At 62.7% G+C, this 19,689-nt stretch overlaps 6 protein-coding genes across 6 annotated transcripts; 2 read left to right on the top strand and 4 right to left on the bottom strand.

Annotated features, from left to right (window-relative positions):
• Nucleotides 1–131: 131 nt before the first annotated feature.
• On the top strand, nucleotides 132–1,513 carry EHS24_008136 (uncharacterized protein; the record flags this gene model as incomplete). Its single annotated transcript, XM_028623461.1, has 5 exons — nucleotides 132–302; nucleotides 381–596; nucleotides 642–903; nucleotides 946–1,074; nucleotides 1,122–1,513. The coding sequence occupies 5 exons, from the start codon at nucleotides 132–134 to the stop codon at nucleotides 1,511–1,513; spliced, it is 1,170 nt and encodes a 389-aa protein (XP_028476394.1).
• A 398-nt stretch (nucleotides 1,514–1,911) lies between these two features.
• EHS24_008135 (uncharacterized protein) lies at nucleotides 1,912–6,019 on the bottom strand (the record flags this gene model as incomplete). The annotated part of the gene is made up of 3 exons (XM_028623460.1): nucleotides 1,912–4,775; nucleotides 4,847–5,222; nucleotides 5,342–6,019. The coding sequence occupies 3 exons, from the start codon at nucleotides 6,017–6,019 to the stop codon at nucleotides 1,912–1,914; spliced, it is 3,918 nt and encodes a 1,305-aa protein (XP_028476393.1).
• Nucleotides 6,020–6,351: 332 nt separating this feature from the next.
• Nucleotides 6,352–8,801, bottom strand: EHS24_008134 (uncharacterized protein; the record flags this gene model as incomplete). Its single annotated transcript, XM_028623459.1, has 4 exons — nucleotides 6,352–7,686; nucleotides 7,743–8,022; nucleotides 8,082–8,515; nucleotides 8,652–8,801. The coding sequence occupies 4 exons, from the start codon at nucleotides 8,799–8,801 to the stop codon at nucleotides 6,352–6,354; spliced, it is 2,199 nt and encodes a 732-aa protein (XP_028476392.1).
• A 2,518-nt stretch (nucleotides 8,802–11,319) lies between these two features.
• On the bottom strand, nucleotides 11,320–13,456 carry EHS24_008133 (uncharacterized protein; the record flags this gene model as incomplete). The annotated part of the gene is made up of 2 exons (XM_028623458.1): nucleotides 11,320–13,038; nucleotides 13,085–13,456. 2 exons carry the CDS (start codon nucleotides 13,454–13,456, stop codon nucleotides 11,320–11,322), a joined length of 2,091 nt encoding a protein of 696 aa, XP_028476391.1.
• Nucleotides 13,457–14,681: 1,225 nt separating this feature from the next.
• On the top strand, nucleotides 14,682–14,852 carry EHS24_008132 (uncharacterized protein; the record flags this gene model as incomplete). Its single annotated transcript, XM_028623457.1, has 1 exon — nucleotides 14,682–14,852. One exon carries the CDS (start codon nucleotides 14,682–14,684, stop codon nucleotides 14,850–14,852), a length of 171 nt encoding a protein of 56 aa, XP_028476390.1.
• Nucleotides 14,853–16,474: 1,622 nt separating this feature from the next.
• Nucleotides 16,475–18,013, bottom strand: GPA2 (Guanine nucleotide-binding protein alpha-2 subunit; the record flags this gene model as incomplete). Its single annotated transcript, XM_028623456.1, has 2 exons — nucleotides 16,475–16,893; nucleotides 17,146–18,013. The coding sequence occupies 2 exons, from the start codon at nucleotides 18,011–18,013 to the stop codon at nucleotides 16,475–16,477; spliced, it is 1,287 nt and encodes a 428-aa protein (XP_028476389.1).
• Between the last annotated feature and the right edge of the window lie 1,676 nt (nucleotides 18,014–19,689).

The raw sequence follows: 19,689 nt of genomic DNA, 5'->3' as shown, positions 1-19,689 counted from the left end.
GTTTATCTGGCAGTTGTGCAGTTGCCAGGCTGACACCCTCCACACGGAGTTGGCCACTCTGGATTTCTGGGATGATCCATGAGGACGCGTACAGTCATCTTTGCTTCTCTCTTCACCCATATCGTCCCATCATGCCCGTCCCAGTCCCCCCAGCAGGCCCCGCGGTTACATTTCCGACTCTCACACGTGAGAACATTGACGCAGCGCGCACGTCCCAGTGGCTCGACAAGTTTGAGGACATAACTGCAAACGCCACCGTCATTGACATTGACGCGCTTGGCGAGCGTGACGCCTTCCTCAAGGTGGGTAGGAGACAATGGAGCTGGGCAGCTTCCTTAATGTTGTGCCAGCTTCTGAACTATGTCATTGCGTCCACCTAGCTTACAGCCCAGTGGATCGAGGAGGACGGCATCTTCCTCCCCGAGGACAGCGAGGGCAGTGTCGCCGGCCCGTCCCGCCCACGCTCAGCTTCGGTCTCGTCCACCTCCTCGACCAGCGCACCAGTCTACCACCTGCCCAAGATGAATGCCGCTATCCGCGACGCCATCAAAAAGTACGGCGCCGTCTTCCCCAAGCTCAACTGGACCGCACCAAGAGTAAGCTGACGCTCCGGAACCCAGCTGTGATTAACCCATCTCCAGGACGCCGCCTTCCTCCTCCCGCAAGGCCACGGCCCGCTGCACTGCACCACCCCGGCAGACGTCTACCTCCTCCTCAAGAGCAGTGATTTCACGACGCACGGCCTCGACCAGCGCGCCTACGAAGGCGCCGAGAGCGCCGACGCCTCGGCACCTGTCGACAACTTCTTCACCGTCCCCCACCTCGAGCTCGTGCTCAAGGCGTTCACAGAGATGAACCCTTCGCGCGAGGTGCGCTGCTTTGTCCGTGACAACACTCTTATTGGTGAGTTCGCTCGTACCGAACGGTCCGTTTCTAACTCTTCAGCCATCGAGCAGCGCGACGCCAACTTTTACGAACACCTGCAGACTCCCGAGGCGCAGGCCAAGATCGTCACCACGGTCCGCGAGTTCTGGGAGGACGAGATTCGCGAAAACTACGACGGCGGCGACCACTGTGAGTAGTGGCAGTTAAGAGGGCTCGCTGTGCTAACTGCTTCCCAGACGTGTTTGACCTGTACCTCGGCGAGCACGGCACACCGACCATTGTCGACTTTGGCGCGTACCGCGAGAGCACGGACGCGGTCTTGTTCTCGTACGAGGAGATGCAGCAGCTTCTCGAGCAGTCGCGGGAACCCCAGGTCAACTCGGCCGGCGAGCCCGAGAGTGCAACAGCCACGCCACCGCCCACGCGCCTCCCAGTGCTCCGCGTGATCGACTCGGCCGCGCACCCGGCTGCGAACCGCGCGGCACCTCAGTTTGGCACCAACATGATGCCCCTCGAGATGCTCGAGATGTCCGAGGGACGCACGCTGCAGGAGTTTACGCAGGCGTGGGAGGAGGCGATGCGGCTGGGTGGCGGTGGCGACGACAATGACAGCGACGACGAGGAATAGACTGAAGCTAGATGCGGAATAGATGTATCGATTGCACACGAGTGTCGCCTGGTTGACGACGAGTCACGACCCAAGTACTGTACATGGCCCCGCAACGGTTGTGTCAAACCCATGCTCAGTGCAACCTGTGGCTCACCACCATGGGCATGCCCAGCCCCTCGCAACCTGAAGCAAAGATGAGTCCTTGTCTAGACACAGCGGGCTCAGCGAGTAGTGACAGCGTCTCAAGCAAATACAACGATGCACTAGGGGTATACTTCCACACAAGAGACTGCCTTGACAGATCCGTTTTCCCTCCAGACAACCCGCCCCACTCCGTCTCACGCACGCCGCCACACACCACCACGCACCACGCCACACAGTTCTTGGCTCTTGGCTCTTGGCTCCTGGCTCCTGGCTCACGGCTTGACGCGGTAGTGCAGCACCATGTCCACGCCTCCGCGCCAGTAACACTGCTTGAGGGTAGCGACCTTCATGTCGGCCTCTGCGACGTGCTGGCCGCAGAGGAGTTCGATCGAGTCCTCTGGCGCGCGCTTGGGCACGTCGTCGATTCCCGAGACGCCCGAGAGCGCCGACGCGTCCGACACGGCCCTGTCGCGCGTGTTGGCGCTGGCATTGGGAGTGCTGCCGTTCTCGCGCGCGAGCACGTTCTGGAGGTGTTCCATGACGCCGCGGACGCGCGCGGTGCGCGACGCCTGGACCTTGAGGCCGACGCCGGACCCGACGGTCGTGCCGACGGGAAGGAGGATGAGGGGGATCTTGGGCGGGCGGCGTTCCTCGGGCGTGATGCTTGCGAAGAGGTAGTTGAGCAGCCAGAACGGCGAGTTCATCTCCAGCGGCTCCATGTCGCGCTCGGTCGACGACACCTGCGAGCGGTACGTGACAATGTACGCGCCGTCGGCGTGGGCCTGTTCCGAGATGATGAGGGTGGTGGATGGCGGGGCGGGGATGGAGGGGCATTCGGCCGACGACGGGGGGCGGAAGGCGCGGTTGCGCACCGTGTCGAGGAAGAGGAGCTGGGAGCGGTCGCGCTCGCTCATCTTGGGGCCCTCGTCCGGTGGCGGTGCCTCGCGCTTGCTCTCCACCACCGTGGTCATGGTGGACTCTGCGGCCTTCTTCTTGCCGAAACCCATAAACTTCTTCTTGCCCAGCAGACCGCCACCTGGCGCCGCGGCGCTGGGGGACGGCGCGGGTGCCGAAGTAGTGGCGGGCTTGTCGGCTTCGCGCGTAGGGCTCGCCTCGGGGATCTTGCGCATGGAGAAATAGTCGCTGGTGACGCCGCCTGCCTGAGGGCTGAGCGGGCCGTTGGCCGGGGACGACGCTGTGAAGCTGCCGGGAGTCCTGCTCGCCATGGCCGCGGGCAGCGAGAGCCAGCCGCTAGTAGCTGGAGCGCTTTGGCCGAAAACGCCGCCTGCACCACCCTCGGGAAGAACGGCTGCGCGCTCGGCCCTGGTAGCCAGGCCGGCAATGTTGATTGAGGGTGCAATGCCACCGCCAAGCGATGCCGACGACAGTGCGCGCTGCCTGTGGCGCGGGGACATGGGCATGGCGTTCGCAGGCGAACGCGAGACGCTCGGAAGCGAGCCGGGGACGGAGCTCGGCGATGACGACACGGCCGACGTGACTTCCAGCTCCTCAGCCTTGATCAGGCCACGGAACAGGTTACCCAGAACGGTCTTGCCGACGTTGAGTGCCTTGCTGTCCTCGGGCAGCGTGGCCTCGTCGATACCCATCTCCTCGGCCAGGATCTCGGCGGCGAACACACGGTCGCCTTCGAGGTGGACGGTGATCTGGCCGACCTTTGTGTCGACCTGACACCAAGGCAGCACGCTGTTCTTGCCCTCGACACGGCGCTGGACGAGCTCGAGCACCTCGTGAGGGTGCATCTTGATCTCGGCCGCCACGTCTTGGGTGCCGCGCTCGAGCTCGAGTGCCTCTGCAACGTCCCGCTTGTCAAAGCGGCCCAGACACTCGCCACGGATCAAGTGCCAGATGGCAATCTCGCCCGTCGTGTCGAGAGTGAGGACGTGCATGCGGTCGTTGAGGACCAGCGAGCGGATCAGGCCAGGCGAGCCAGCAATGACGGCGTCGGGCTGGTCGCGCAGTGGCCGCGCGTCGGCGGCCACGTCGCGGTCCTCGAACTCGCGGCGAGCAGCGACACGGGGCGCAACCTCGCCGCCTGCGCCACGGTCGCCGGTGCGGTCCGTGGTGGTGGCCTGGGGCGACTCTTCGGGAGACCCGATTGAGCGTGCACGGTGGTGTGACGTAGACCCGAGGGACGCCGTCGAGTGCGCCGCACCGCTAAAGCCAAAGGCATAAGGCGAATCAGGCAGGCCGAGACACACGAGTGAATCGTAAGGGATGCCATTGTGCAGGAACTCGTCACCGCCTTGGACGGACGACTCGGACATGACCGAGTTGGTGACAGACGTGCCAGACAGGGTACGGGCTGCGCGGTTAGGGTTGAGGCGGTCGCGCACCGAGGCTGGGAGCGCCGAGGCTGGGGAGCCTGGCGGTGATGTCGCTGCAAACGTAATGGTGCGCGAGTCGGCCGAATCGACACGACGGAGGTCTTCGTGGACCGACAGCGGCTTGTTGCGCAGAGGAGAGGGCGCGTCAATGATGCCCGTGGGCTCAAACGCCGCAGCGAGGGATACAGATGCAGTTGGGTGGAGAGGGGCAAACTCGTCGGCAGTGCCAGTGATAGCGCCGTAGCTGGCGCCGTCAAAGTCGGTGTCGAGACGGGTGACACGGCGCCCGACATCCCGCCATCTGCGCACGTCCGAGCTTGCCGTAGCTGTCCAGACGTACTCGTCGTCCATGGCGGTGATGGACCGAATGGCCTCGTCGCCCGTCTTGCTCTCAAAGTCACCGGGGCGGACACCCTCTCCTTCACGCCCAAGGACGACGCACTCGCCCTCGCTCATGTCGCCGACCTGCTCGACGTCGATGGCGCACAGGTAGCCATCGCGCGAGCCAGAGTAGAAGCGCTCGAGGTTTGGGTGGTTTGAATGCAGCGCCCACACGCTCGACGTGTGGTGGTTGAACGTGTGGAGGCAGCGGTGCTCGCCCACCGACCACAGCTTGACGGTCGTGTCGGACGATCCGGTGAGCATGTACCGACCATCGTCGCTGAGGAGGATGCTGCGCACACACTCGGTGTGGCCGACAAGCTTGGTCACCGAGTTGTCGCCGGCACGCGGGTCCCAGAGGCGCACGACGCGTTCGGGCGTGCCGGCCGCAAGAGTGTGTCCGGCGGGGTCTGGTGGTCGACGTAAGCCTCTAAACCCTGACGACGAACGACGACGACAGCAGCAGCGCAGCAAAACTCACCAACACCAAGCGCATAGATGGATCCCCAGTCGCCGTCGCCGATGCCGCCCAAGTCGTCGATATCCGACAGACGGACTTTGAGGACGGGCTCGTTGGGTCGTGGCTGGTTAATGTCCCACACTGAAATGTCACGGTCGAGTGCACCGGAAAAGAGGACACCTGGATGACGTGCAAACGCGAGCGACCGCACATAGTCTGTGTGGTGGCCGATGAGGGCTGGGACGGACAGGTCGCCCTCTGCGTGCGGCGACCACGCACGAATGGTGCGGTCCGAGCTGGCGGTGATGACCGTCTGGTTCATGTTGCACAGGACCATGGCGTTTACCCAGTCGGTGTGCGTCTGCACCGACTGGCGGAACGAGGTGGGTGCCGGCGGCTGGAACCGAATTAGCACCAGTGGACAGCCGGGGTGGGTGGTGGGCCGCATGGCGCCTCCGCTGCACATGGCTGCGGCGGCGCCAAGCGGCCACTCTGGGGGTCGGGGGGCTTACTCACCGTCTTGACCTCGGTGTCGACCTCCCAACGGTCTTCAAAGGGGATGGCCTTGCGCCTGCCGCTGCCGTTCGTGTCGATAGCCTCGGGACCGTCCTCCTCGCTCGAGCTCTCCCCAAGACTGGGCGGGTCGTCGTCGTCCTCGCCCTCCCCATCCCAGTCGGCGCCGCCGTCGCCCACTCTCTCCCAGCGAACACGGCCGCCCGTGCCCGCGCCTGCAATGGTGCGGTATCGCCGTCCACGCCGCTTCGTGTGCGGGACATGCAGCTCCCAGCTCGCGACCAGGCCGTCTCGGCCGCCCGTGTAGAGAATGCCCGTGGGCGCATTCTCGCCGTGCAGGACGGTCGTAGTGTCCAGGGCCAAAGTCGAGATGCCGAGCCGGTGTCGCGGGTGCTGGCGGGCGCCGGCGACGGGGGACTCGGGCAGGTCGAATGGGTCTGTTGCCGGGGTAGGGGAAGGGTTGTTGAAGGGGTTGCGGCTGGCAAAGCGTGGTGGGGTGGCTACGCCATTGCCGTTGGCGTTGGCTGAGCGGGCGAGTTTGGGGTTGAGGTGTGGGTATGGCCTTGTGTCTGCCTGTGCGACGCCGAGTGCGGGCAGGTCGAGGATGGATGGTGGGTTTGTGGTGTCTGGTGGGGGGATGACGTATGATACTCGCCGCTTGTTGGGTTCGGCGATGACCATGGCTGGAGGATGGACACGGGAGAGATGGCAAGAAGACGAGAGATGGAAAGATGACGATGTGTGGGTGGATGGAATGGCCACTGGCGGTGGGTGTCTTCCCTCCCTCCCTCCTCGTCTCCTCGTCCCGCACGAGCACCCCAAACAGCCTCCCCCACCACCCCCGCACTCCGGGCGGCCCGAGGCCCCGGTGGGCCATCATATATATTTGGTCCCGCCCATTAGCCGCACATTATCCCGACAGAGGAGACGCGAGAGGATGGAAAATGACAGGAAAAATAGCATGTGTTTACAACGACCCCCCGCCCATCAGGACGATAAAAAAAGGTTGTATTCTAGAGGCACCCACTCGGTCCACTCCCCACATAGTCCTCGCCAAGCAGCTCGGGAGCAGGGCGCACACCGCGCTCCAGCTCGTCCACGGCCTTGACCAGGTCGGCCTGGATGTCGTCGGTCACGAGCGAGTCGTGCGCGTAGCTCGGGTGCGACGTGATAAACTCGCGGATCCACGTCGCGGGCGTGACCAGGTCGCCGCGCGCACGCATCTTGATCAGGTCGAGGTACCGCCTGATCTCGCACTTGGTGACCACGTCGACGTTGATGCTGTTCAGGTAGGCGTTGACCACGCCCATGAGGCCCGGGAACCCGTCTGAACGGCCGTTGATCACCTCGTCCAGCGTCATGGCCACCACCTCGGGTCCCGAGTCGTCCTCCTCGCGCAACGACGCACACGACGAAAAGCTCGACTGGTGCCGCAAGTGGCCCGGCGTGTGTCCGTTCGCCTTGCCGTTGGCGGCCGCCTTGCCGTTACCGTTGGCAAAGCCGTTCGTAGCAGGGGTGGTGGTGCCGTTGACACGGTCGAGGTGCGTCTTGCTGAGCCCGTTGGCGAGGCCGTGCGGGTCGACGTGGTGGTGCTTGTGCGGGTGGGTACCGTTGGCAGCGCCGTTGGGAGGGGTGGTCACGTTGGGCGGGGTCACGGGACGCGACTCGAGGTCGTACGTGCTCAGGTCGTGAGGGAAGACGGTACGGCGGAAGTGGAACGTGTTGGCGCGGGCCGCGTTGCGCTGCTGGGCCTTTTGGAGGTTTTCGTCGACCTGCGAGATGGGCATGTAAAAGTTGAGGTTGAATGAAATGATCGCACGCGACAAGAGCACGATAAAGATGCTAAACGCAGCGTTCTCAAAGTCGGTCATTTGGATCTCCATGGGTCGGAACTCGACACGCCATCCAATGTCGCTGTTGACAGGTGGCGGCTTGAAGCGCACCGTCTGCCAGTTGGTCGACTGAATGTTCTCAAAGTGGTCCATCGACTCGACGTCGTCCTGGTCAATCGTCTCGGAAAACTGCACGAGCGGGTCGCGGACAAACAGGTGGCCGACGTGCGAGGCGAGCTTGTCGTCGAGACCATTGTCCAGCAGTCGCTGGCGGACAGCCTGGTTGATCGGCGCCGAAATGTCATTGTACTCGGGCTTGTTGCGGGCGTCGTTGGCAATGTACAGCGACACACTGTCGTAGCGCGACTTGGGAAGCTTGTACTTGTCGTCCTTGAGCGGCTTGAGGCCACGCTCCTCCTCGGTACGGTCGTCCACCGACGCGGCAATCACGTTCCATCGCGCGTCCACGTCGGCGAGGCGTCCACGGAACGCGGGTGCAGCAGCAGTAAGCGCGAGCTGGATGTTAGCTTTTTTTTCTCGGTAGACCCCTTGCGCTAAACGGTCAAGCTCACCATAATGGGGGCGACGGGGACAAGCGCGTCGTACATCTGCCTCGCCTCGTCAACGTTCCATGCCTGGAAGGTGATCTGGAGGCAGCAGCATCCCATGCCGAAACCCATCGCGTCCATGTGGATGTACGGGGTGCCCGGCTCGGGCTTTGCGGGACCGGCGAGGCCCGTCGACAGCGGCGCCTTTGCTCCTTCCGGCAGCTCGGTGTTCTTGTCAATGTACAAGGGCACACGGATGTCGACGAGCGATCCGCGCCTCTGGCGGATATTGGCCGTGAGGGTCCTAGCATTTGGTGTCAGTGCACAGGGGAGGCTGAAATCTTATCGCGTCTGCTAACTCACGGGAAACGGGCATGTGGGTTGGTGATGAGCTGGCCGACATACTGGCTGCGCGACGACGACTCTGTGGGTTCGGCAAACGTCGGCGGGTCAGTGAACTGCGTCTCGGCGCCGAGGCGGGGCCACGACGTGAGCGTGATGGGCAGCTCGTTGGCGAGGAGGTGGGTACGGATGATCTGTCGACGGAACCGCATGTCCGCCTCGACAGTGACCAGGTCCTTGGGCGAGCCGGTGTATGGGGCACCGGGTGTGGACTCGATCATGAAGCGGCCGTACTCTGGGTGGAATACGGGCATGGCCTTGGACCCAGCAGGCTTCATGGCAGCCAGCTTGGGATCGCAGGTCACCTTTTCGAGCTTTTTCAGAATCTCGCTCTGTCGCAGGGACAGGCGCACGGCGTGGTCGGCTTCGTCCACAGACGCAACGAGGTATTCAATCTAGGACATAAACGTATCAGCGTCCTTGTTCGCCACATGCAAGAGGTTCAGAATGGGAGGGACCGAGAGCTCGAGCTCAACTCTCTCGGTGTCCTCACCCGTCTGACCCTCTTGCGCTCCGCAAGATGCCGCCCACCTCATCGCCCCACAGCAGGCCCTCGCCGGACCTGTCCTTCCATCGCTTCCATGTGTTGAGGAACTGGGTGATGCCATGGTCACGAATGTGCTCTGCGAGAGGCTTAGTCTCGGGCCAGTCGAGCGGCGTGCCGAGGGCAAGGAGGCCCATGCTGTTGGTTGCAGTAGGAGACGACGACGAAGAACTGCCGGTGCTGGTGGTGGTTTATTATTCCTTGTTTCCGCCTTTCGGGGGGAGTTGATGCCGCAGCTGCCGGCGACGGGGGCGGGGGCGCTTGAGCGGAGATGCGGGTTGAGAGATAGGAGGACCAGATGTGGGGGTGTTGGCCAGATGTATGCGCGAGATATGTATGAGATATCGATGGTGTTGTAGCACAGAGAGGAAGAGAGAGAGAGAAGCACAAGGCCCGGGTCGCGGCGGGGCCGGCGGGGATGGTGGGTGTGGGATGTTCTTTCTCTGGTCGCTCAACAAAGGGACCGGCGGAGAGCGGATTTGGTGGCGTGATTTGTCAGAAAGTGGAGGGGGACCACCGCAACTCTGTCGGGCCCACCCAAATAATCTGAGATAGTGGGCCGCGCGCGCGCGCGGGGGGCAGGGATGTGTGCAGGCAGGGGCCAGATGCATAGGGACGTCACAACGGGGAAGCGTGTGGGATGCACATCCCCGCGCTGTTTTGCTGAACAACCACCCACTCTACTCTGATGCACGTCTCGTCCACAGGCAGCGGCCATGACCTTGTCCGCCTCGCTTGAGCAGCTAGACGATGAATTTGCCATCCGCGGCTATCCACATTGCGCAATCACTTTTTCCTCTTTTCTTTATTTTTTGCTGCCTTTTTTATTTTCCTTTTGCCGCACGCGGATCGCAACCGGCGGGGGGGGGTTGGGTGGCGGCTGATGACGGCATGCCCCCGATCCAAGACATCCCATATCCCACAACCATATACACAAATCAAAACACACTACAAATGCGTTTTACGCGCCCGCCGCAGTGCACTGCGTACGCCTCCCTATCCCTCCCCCCTTCCTCTGTCGGCGTGCCCGTTGATGACCCGGCGCTTGCCGAGCATGCCGGACTTTTCCATGACATGAGATTCGGTGCTCATCACGCGTCATTCCAGATACTCTCTCGGTCTCTCGCCCCACCGTGGTCGTCACTGTTGATACGCATGCTGCCGCTATAGTGCACGCACCGACGACGCCAGCGCCCAGAGGAACGCTCCGTCCGCCTTCCAGCTCCAACCCAAGGCACCAACCACCACCTCCGCAATCTCTCGATGCCCACCTTTTGTGTTCGGCATAGTTACGCCCCGACATCGGAGTCTCACTGCTTAAGGTTTGTCAACATCAGCGACGGCCGCCCAGGTCACCACTCGCAGGCAAAATGTGGCCGGCGGCCTTCGTAGCCATATAGCTAGAGCCACAGAACCAGAGAGAGCCAGCCAGGAGGCCACCACAGGGCCGGACGCCACAGCACATGCACACGCACCTGTACCCGCGCGGCCAGCAGCAAGCCCAGGGCCCAAAAGGGCCAAGCCAAGGCTTCTGGAACTGGAATTCGGAGGACAGGTGGCAATTACCAGTGGTGGTGTCATTTGCTCACCATCACCATCAAGTACAAATGAGGAGTGAGCGGCGGGAGTGCGAGGGGGAGACGCCGGCCGGACCTGCACAGTGCGAGAGAGCGGCGACTTGGGCGCTGCAGTACTGCTTGCTGGTGTAAGCACAGGCTCGTCAGGCAGGCTGCGAGCTTCGGGGCTTCAGGCAGCACGCGGATGTAGGCGCGTCTGGACATGATCCAGCCGTGTACTGGATTGTTCATTTACCACCACCCCCCTCTGATGTCCCTCTGGTGTCCTCTCGGCAACAAACAACTCTATGCCCCCAGAACCTTTCTGGCACGTCTTGTAACTCTGAGCGGATTCACTGGAACCCGCCCCGCGGCCCGAGACGTCCGCCGCCCAGGTCCTCGGTGTCCGCTTCTATAGGCATTTAGCTCACGGCTGAGGCTGGAGGCTGAAGGCTTCAGGTTGGGCGGCGTGGTCGGGCTTTCAGTGAGAAGCTTCTTTTCTCATGTTTCTTTCTCGGCAACCACTCGTTTGATATGGATGGTGGCGCGGTGCCTCGTTCGGAAGCTGGACCACCACTGGATGGAGATGAGCCTTGATCACGTCTTTGGAGAGATATGGCGGCGGTCAATACCCGATCTGGATTCCTGCGGCCCAATGATCCCTCCGCGTTTACATGCCCGCTCGCCACGCTCGTGTACTGGAGTAACCCGCGTTGCATTGTTACAAGGCAAAGGCCACTCACTATGCGAAATGGAAATTACAATGACAAGAGTAAAATAATGACTTCTTTCCTTTGGCTCCCTCTGTCTGCTCTCGCCGGCGCTCTCGTTCTCGCTCACTCGCTCGCTCCTCTCTATTTCTCTTTCCCTCCCCTCCCCCCTCCCCCTCTACCTCAGCAGGTTCATCGTCCCCGCAGGCCCACCATGCACGCCTCCTCCGGGCCCTCTCACCGCGCTGCCATGTCCGTGTCCGTGGCCGTGGCCGTGTCCATGGCCCTGCTGGCCTGTTCCACCTCCCGCTGCCCCTCCCCCTCCTCCTCCTCCTCCCGCGCCTCCGCGCTTCACCCCGGCCAGCCGCCACAGCAGCTGCGCGTTACCTCTATCGATCGGCTGTCCGTGGCCGCCCGCCTCGAGCTTGGCCGCGACAGTGACGACCAGGTCCGCGACGCCCATGTCGAGCGTGGCCACGCGCGTGGGCGACGCAAAGATGAGGTCCAGGAGCGCCGTGGCCGACGCGTGCGGGCTGTCGCTGGGACCAGGGAGCGGGCGGTCCGCGGGCGACGCGGCCGTGCCGTAGGCCCACACGACGAGCTGGAGGTGTGAGCAGAGAGAAACAGAAAGAAAAGAAGAAAAACGCGGGTGTGAGGCTTCGGTGAACACCCAGCCACGTCCGGGCTGTACCCACTGTAGTCAAGAACACGGCCCAGGGAGAGTACAGCCCCCAGTCGGCGAAGAGAGCCTCGCGGAGGTAGCGTGCCGACTGCCACAGACACGTCCATGCGTCGGGCGTGGTGGCCCACAGGCGCAGGCGGCGCCTGCCGTCGGAAAACTGTTTGGGGCCGACTGTAGGTAGAGTGTCAGCACAGGTGTGGGTTACAAGGCTGGAGGCGGCCTCGCTCCGCTTGGCGTCGGGTGACTCACTGCTCGCGCCGCAAATGTTCGATGCGCCCGCCGCGACCTGCAACATGGGTATATCGCTGAGAATCGCAATGATCGAAATGGCGAGGTAGTCGCGCACATCCCGCATCTCGGTACAGCTGGGCAAGTGTGCCGTGCCGTGCTCGTACGCGGCGCGCAGGCCCACGACGGCGTTGCGGACGACGGTGCGCCAGTGTTTCGTGCCGTCGCGGAACCGGATGCCCATCCCGCCGCGCGTGCGGCAGTCCCAGGCGATCGCGCACAGGCCCGAGAGGACCAGCATGACCTGGAACGAGTTGTCGAGGTCGATGCGGATGGGCGTGCCGTCCCCGGCCAGCGCGGCGAGGACTGCCGACGAGTAGCCCTCGGTCACGACCGAGACTTGAAACTCGGGATGCAGGCCCGGCATGTATCCCGTGCGGTTCGAGCCGGACGACTTGGAGTCGGTGCCGTTGGGGTTATGGCTATGGCTGTGGCTGCCATTGGCGCCGCCAGAACGGCGCTGCGCTCCTGTCCCAGCTCCAGCGCCGGATCCAGATCCAGACCCGCCGTTACCTCCATCAGACCCCTCGCGCGCGCGCAGCCAGTCGGCGGGCGTCATGGCCTCCCACTGCGCGCGCGGGGCCGGGAGCTTGATGTTGTGCGCAAAGATTGAAAGCTGGCGGGACGGGTGCTGGGACCAGAATGCCGAGATTTGCGTGTCAATATAGAGAATGCTGTACGCTGCACGCCGGCGTTCCTCGTCCTTTGCCCAGGCGACCCAGGCCGCGGCGCCGCGCCCGTCGGGGGCGTGGACGCCGGCAACGCCGATCCCTTGCTTGCGCGAGTGGGCAACAACGACGGGCCACATGCACTGCGCGATGAACAGCGTCTCGGTGTCGCCGTGCCACACGTCGTAGACGTGGCACAGGGTGAAGGCCTGCAGCGTGGCCAGGTCCATCTCGAGGCCGAAGCGGTCCTCGACGAGGCGGGCGCGGATGCGGCGCACGAGTCCGCGGTCGTCGCGCCGCGTACCGTGTGTGCTGCGCGCCAGGCCCGTCACGGCCATCATGACGAGGAGCTCGGCAGGCGCATTGTCCACGTCGAATGTGCCGCGGTGAATGAACGGGAACGAGGGGGCCACATGCGTCCAGTACAGCCCGATGGCGTCCTTGAACTCGTGCACTGAGAGTGCGAATTCCTGCACCGAGAGTCAGCTACCGCGTTTGTATCCTCTTTACACTTACAGGCCAGGTGACCATCAACCTCGCGAGCAAGCGGGGGCCAATCCCGCCACCTCTCGGTGGCACGGCGTTGCCGCCGCGCTCGGCGCTCTCCTGCGTCCGCGTCGTCGAGCCGCCCAGCAGCGTGTCGATATCCCACGGCACGGCCGGGGCGGCATTCGCGTTATGCGTCTCGTCCCACAGCGCTGGCCCGATGGTATCTTGCAGCAGCACCTCCCAGGGATCCGGCGGCCACAGGCCAAACCCAAAGTCGGCGCCGGACGAGTCGAATTTCACCACTGAGCCCGGCTGTGTCTGCGTCTGCGTCTGCGTCGTGGCCGTGGGCGGCGGCGCTGGCTCGGCGGCGGGTGCCGAGTCCCGGATCAAGAGGTCCATGCCGGGGAAGGCCGGTTCGCTGGCACTGAGCGGGAAGCTGCCCTCGCTGCCCTCGAGGAGGGAGCCAGAGCTGGCGTCGTGGTGCTGCTGTGGCAGAGAGTGAGAGTGGGACTGGGAGTGCGTGTGCGAGTGCCCATGACTTGAACTGGGTTGGGCCTGGTGTGCGTGAGAGTTGGCCTGAGGCGTCGCGACGCGTCCCGAATGGCCATGCGCCCCGTGTGGTGTACCATACGGTGTACTGTGAGCTGTACTGTGAGGAGTACTATGGTGTGGCGTGCTGTGGTGACTCTGGCTCTGGGAAGCCGTGTGGCTCAGGTGGACAGCGTGGTGGGTGCTCTGTGATGGCACGTAAGCAGCTTGCTGCTGCTGCTGCTGCTGCATGTGGCCTGTGGCTGGAGGTTGCACGCGGTGGCCATGTCCCGTTGCTGGGGGATGCACGGGGGCAGCATGTGTTGGCTGCGGAGGAGCCGGCTGTGGTTGCTGTTGCTGTGGTTGTTGTGGGTGACCACTGTCACTGGACGACTCGTCCGTCCTCATGCGCTTCGGATACCGCTCGTCGTCGCAGATACGTCTCCGTTCGTGGCGCTGGAGCAGGTCTAAGCGCTGGAAGGAGCGGCCGCACGTTCCGCAGTGGTAGTTGGGTTGCGAGTCTGTTGTGTTGGAGAGCGGAAAGGGTTGTACGAGAGCAGGTTGGCGGCGGGGTTCATGGATGATGTGGGTATTTGAGTTGCCGGCGGGCGCAAGGACGACAGTGATGAGACGATACGAGGTTGTGTACGGGGCAGGCCAAGTCGATCGAACAGATGAGCGTCCGAACAAGTAAGCCAAGTGTCGCCAGTCAATAGCGAAGAAGAAGCGGTGAGAAGGACGAAAGGGGAGTCGAAGTAGACAAGGTTCACGTCAGCTCGAATCCTCCATTCAGGTCTGATCTAATCAGTTGCTCACGGTTCGCTGCGTGCCGGATCAGATGGTCCTGTTAAACGCATGCCGTCAGCTCTGGCTCTCGCTGCCACTCCTCCACGATTCACTCACCTTGCGAGTAAACGTCTTGCCACACTGGGGGAACGAGCAGCGCAGCGGCGACTTTGTGTCTGCTGCCGACGCACTGCCCGTGCCGCCGCCGATACTCTCCCTCCCTCGTCCAGCAGCCCCAGGCGCCGTGGCGGGCCGGTCACGCTCGCGCTGCAAGCCCAGGCTGCTGCTGCCCATACCCAGTCCCGCACCCATGTTCACTACGCCCATGCTCGCGCCTGCGCTTGCGCTCATGCTCACCGCCGACCCGGGCCGCGATCCCGAATCCGAGCTGCCGTCGCCGAGCTCGTGCACGCGCGCCGTCCATGCCAGTGCGCCTTGGGCGGCGGCGGCGTATCCCGCAGCCGCCGCTCTGGGCACATAGGTGTGGGCATGGGGGTGGGGAGGGACATGGCCATGGGGATGGGCATGCGCGTGGGGGTGGTATGGGTATGGTAGTGGTGCTCCGTGTCGCCCTGTGGAGATGGCGCCTGGCGGGTGTGCTGGCGCTTGCGCTTGTGGTGGTGGTGGTGGTGGTGGTGGTGGTGGTGGTGCTTGTGCTTGTGCGCTGCCGCTGCCCGCTCCGCCCGCTCCGGCCGCGCTGGCCGATACACTGGGATAGTGGCCCGGGTGCAAGCGCCGCGACATGCTTGTGGGAGTGGGAGTAGGAGGTGTGGGTGGAGTTGTTCGATGGGCTGTGGTGGGTGGATGTTGATGAATGTGGTGGGCCCGGGTGGGGGCGGGGGTGCCGGGGGTGACGGGCGGGCACGAGGTGGGGGACACAGAATCACGCGCCCAGTATCTTTCCTCTTTGCATCGTCGTCGTCGTCTCCGTTTTGCCGGCACGGATTGCCGCAACACCACCCCAGACCAGCTCTTTTAGGCTCTTTGACTGCTCTACACCCAATCAACGCTGCATGCGCATGCGAATGTACTACCGCGACGCAGGAGAGCACTGTGCAAAATGCACTTTGCGCACGGGTTATACGCTCTTGCCCGGACAGACTGCCCTATATTCTACTGCCCCCCTTGCTGCGCTTTTGCTGCCCCGCGTGTGCGCGTGATAGGGGCCAAGGGGGGGTCCCCGCTGCCACCCACCACACGTCCGGCAAGAGATCGAGGCAGGCCAAGACAAATGCAGGGGTTGAGAACAGGCCCACAGGGAGAGCAGTCGGGGCTGGCTTGGGGCCTCATAACGTCAGCCAATGGGTTCCAGGTTTAGCGCAAAACCAGTCGGCGACCCCGGACCGAGATCGTGAGCAGTGGTTATAAGCTGCGGCGTGGAAAGGGACAAAGTGTGGCCTGTTTACGGCTACCAGATATCTAGAGGCACTCTCTTGGTCCGTCCAGAACATGACGTCTCTTGGGTTTGGATCCCACCATTTGGGTTTGCTTCCAGCGTCCCGGCCGTACACTCCCTTGGCCGTCCTTACGTTACCTTGTCGATGAACCAATCGACAGAGGCCTCACTCGTGACGTACCCTCCTAAAAGGGCTCACAAACTCGTCGTCCACAGGCAGGCATGTGCATACACCGAACGCCAGCCGATACGAGATACTTCAGCAGGGCCAAAAACTGAATAAACGGGAGAGAAAAGGGGAAGGCTCTTTTTCACGTAAAAGGCGGCGGCGTAAAAGGCGGCGGGGGAGGGACGGGGCTGGGATGGGGATGTAGTTGGAGTTTGGGGTGGGGATTGTTTTCAATCACTGCTGGATGGGGTAGTAGTAATGTCGCTTTAATCCGATATGAGGCCGAATGCAAGATAGGAGGGGTCGGAGGGCAAAGGATGGGATGGATGGGATGGGATGGGATGGGAAATTATGGCAAAGCGGGCCGCCATATACGAGAGCAGGTAGTATAATTTGAGGGACGTCGTTCGCTGCTGTTGTTGTCGTTCACTCGGCAAACCATGTTGGAACGTGGGAGCGGTTGCTGCTGCGGCTGGTATAACAGACGGCAAAACCAGAGGGGCGGGCGCTGGGCTAAAAGAGAAGAAAAAAAGGCAGTTTACAAAATGCCGGAATCACGCAGGGCGTTCTGGAGAATCGTCTCCTTGACGGCCGCGAACACGAGACGAATGTTGGACGTGTCGGTCGCCTGGGTCAAATGCGGGTAGACGGACAGACGGGCGCGGTTGGTCTGGGTGAAGCGCCAGAGAATGTACTTGGCCGCCTTGTTAATGTCGGCACCACCAGTGTATTCGGGGAAGTAGTTGACCAGGGGCACCTTTGGCAGCTTTTGCTTGAACACGTCAATCTTGTTGAGGAACAAGATGACCGACGTGCGCAGGAACCAGCGCGAGTTGATGACCGATTCGAACAGGACCAGTGATTCCTGCATACGGTTCTGGCCGTTCTCCTCGAGCAGCACTTGGTCGTACTCGGACAGTGCCACACAAAAGATGATCGACGTCACAGCCTCAAAGCCTGGGAAACACAGTCAGCACAAGGAGGCAGGCAAACGTGGGGGCTTGGGTCACTCGGCCAGCGAGCAGCAAAATGCGCCGCCACCATCGGATGACAGCCAAATGGCGCGCGTGAATGCCAGTGGCGTGGGTCTGGTCCACGCCACAAGGGACCCCCCGCACGGCAGTTGCGACTCCTGAGTATCCAGCCGTGGCTCAAGCCTGCACGGGGCGCATGCTTATCCTGGCGTTGGTATGGCCACGCGATACTCACAGTGAATCCACTTTTTGCGCTCACTGCGCTGGCCACCGACGTCAAACATGTGGATGCTGAGCTGGCCCATGTTGAAGCGGGTCTCGCTGATACCCGTGGTCTTTGTTCGCGCGCGGAGCACGTCTGCCTCGTCGGGAACATAGTCTGCGGCGCCAATACGGCGAATGTTGGCAAAGAAGTAGGTGGCCGAGTCCATGAGGTAGAACTCGGACGATCGGTCCATGACAACGGGGATGATGGGGTCGTGCCACAGAGCCTCGATGGCGCGGAAGATGTCTGCAGGGACAGGCGCGCCATCGCTCTCCTGCCTGTACTCGACAATGCGGTCGGCGTGCGACCGGTTCGTGGGGTCCTCGGGGTCGACGCCGATTTTCCTCATGGCCATGACCAGCGCTTGAGCCGAGTCGGTCACGTTCTTGTGAACAATGCCCTTGAACTGGAGCAGCTCGTCGCGCGAGTAGCCGTTCTGGTGGATAATCTTCATCTGCTTGACAATGGTCGACTTGCCCGACTCGCCCGAGCCAAGGAGCAGGATCTTGCACTCCTTCTTAAACTTCTTCGAGTCATCCTCGAGCTGGCGGTCAATCTGGTTGCTGTTGTCGCGGTTGTTGCGTGGGCTCGCAGAGGACGATGGCTCGGGGGCCTGCATGAGTGCCGCTGCCAGCCCTTGTTGAGCGGGCACGGACCCGTTGGCCTGCGGCGCCGCGCTAGATTCGGCAGCGGCGGCGGCAGGAGATGCAGCAGACGAGGCCGCAGTTGCTGATGCTGGCGCTGGTGTCGCGGAGGGGGTTGCCGCGACCGGCTTCTTGGGGTCAGACGTGCGGCGCGCCTCGACCGCGGTCGCTTCAGATGACATGCACCCGCCCATGGTTGACTAGAACGGTGGCGCGAGCGGTGGTGGGAAGATGGAGGATGAGGAAGTAAGGCCCGGGGGTGGGGACAATGGGTCGCCTAACGGCTTGACGGCGGCGGCGACAAAAGGCTGTCCGGCGGCGTCAAAGCCAAGCACGTCGCCGTTGAAAGGGAAGGTTGGGCGAGCTGACCGTGAAGGACAAGGGGGATGCTCGAGTACTGGATCGAGGGAAGAGTAATGGGAAACGGGACGACGTCCAATGTCAGCGCCGAGTAAATGCGAAAGGAGGAGGATGTGGACTGCGCGGCCGTGCGAGGCAGTGGATGCGGACGACGAAGAGAGAGGTGAAGAACCGGGAGGGAGAAAGGGAGGGAACGGCGATACACGCCGCTCTGTGGGTGGTATAGGATGGATTGTGGATGGAGATGTATGGGTGTGATTGTCGCCGATGACTCACCTGTAGGTGGGCGGGGAGATGTCGGAAGGGGGCGATCAAGACGAGCGCCGAGCCAGCGCGCGAATGCGTCAGGTAGCGTGCGTGACGCGTGCGTGTTGGTGAGATTGCAGGCCTCGGTGCGACCTTTGACGCAGCGTGGACAAGAACTGTGTGCGCAACGGAGAGCTTGCGCGATCGGGGGGGAGGGATAGGGACTGCAGCGGTGGGTGGGGATTAGGGAGCCAAAGCAGTGAAGCGGGGCGTGACGGAGGGCTGTTTGGTGGTGTTGGACACACGGTCGGTAGGAGCCGGAATGAGTGGGTGAGTGTGTGATGGAGTGGATGGAGGGGGTGGATGGGGAGGGAGAGAGTGAGCGATAGGTGGTGGTGGTGGTGGCCGGGAGAGAGAGGACGAGGAGGGAATGCGCACGAGGGGGAGGGCGGGAACGACAGCGAGAGAGAGATGAACGCAAACCCGAGACGCACACCTATTTCGTGTCAGGTGCGTCACCGTACGGCGGCGGCGGCCACACCACCCACACACCCAGGCGCGGGCCCAGTGATTGCCGGAAGAAGCAACATTGTCCCCGGTCCTGCCGTCTGGCTGCCCTCTATAGGCAGTTGCTGTTTGTAGCTCTTGGAAAATGCGTTACATGCACTGCATATATGCATTCGGCAGATGGGGGCGTGGTCAACAGGCCCCAGCTACTGCTACTCTTACTGCATGGGTCTCAAGTCTCTATTACACACCATATATATTCTTCCCACCACCACCATTCCCTGTGCCTTCCCTCTCCCCACCTCCACCAGAGAGCCCGTCGGCCACAACACAATCAAATCAAAATGCAATCGGCGGAGACGCGGGGGCGTCACTCACATTCCCCTTTTCCTCCTTCTCCCTTGTTCTCATGGACGACCTCTCATGAACACTTGGCCTCTCCCTTTATTAATACACACTAGCCATACACAGCTTGGGTCGGTCTCGCCACTCCGATCACGATCTCAGGCCGCCCACAAGCTGGGCGCGCTCACAGCCCAGTGCGCCAGTGCCCCGCTGCTTGACGTCCTAGTTGTGACATCGTGACGTCGACGGTGGATCGAAGGGCGAACGAATGGCCCACCAGCTTGGTCATGCAATCATGCAGTGTATTCCCTTCACACAGACACCCATCCACCAGCAGCCAGCGGCCAGCGACCAGCGGCCAGCGACCAGCGGCCGAGCTGTCAAGCTGCAAGCTGGCTGCCGCCGGCTGTGT

Source organism: Apiotrichum porosum, assembly GCF_003942205.1.
Source record: "Apiotrichum porosum strain DSM 27194 chromosome Unknown scaffold_6, whole genome shotgun sequence".
In the NCBI taxonomy this organism is placed as follows: Eukaryota; Fungi; Basidiomycota; class Tremellomycetes; order Trichosporonales; family Trichosporonaceae; genus Apiotrichum; species Apiotrichum porosum.
This window is presented reverse-complemented; position numbering and strand designations above follow the sequence as displayed.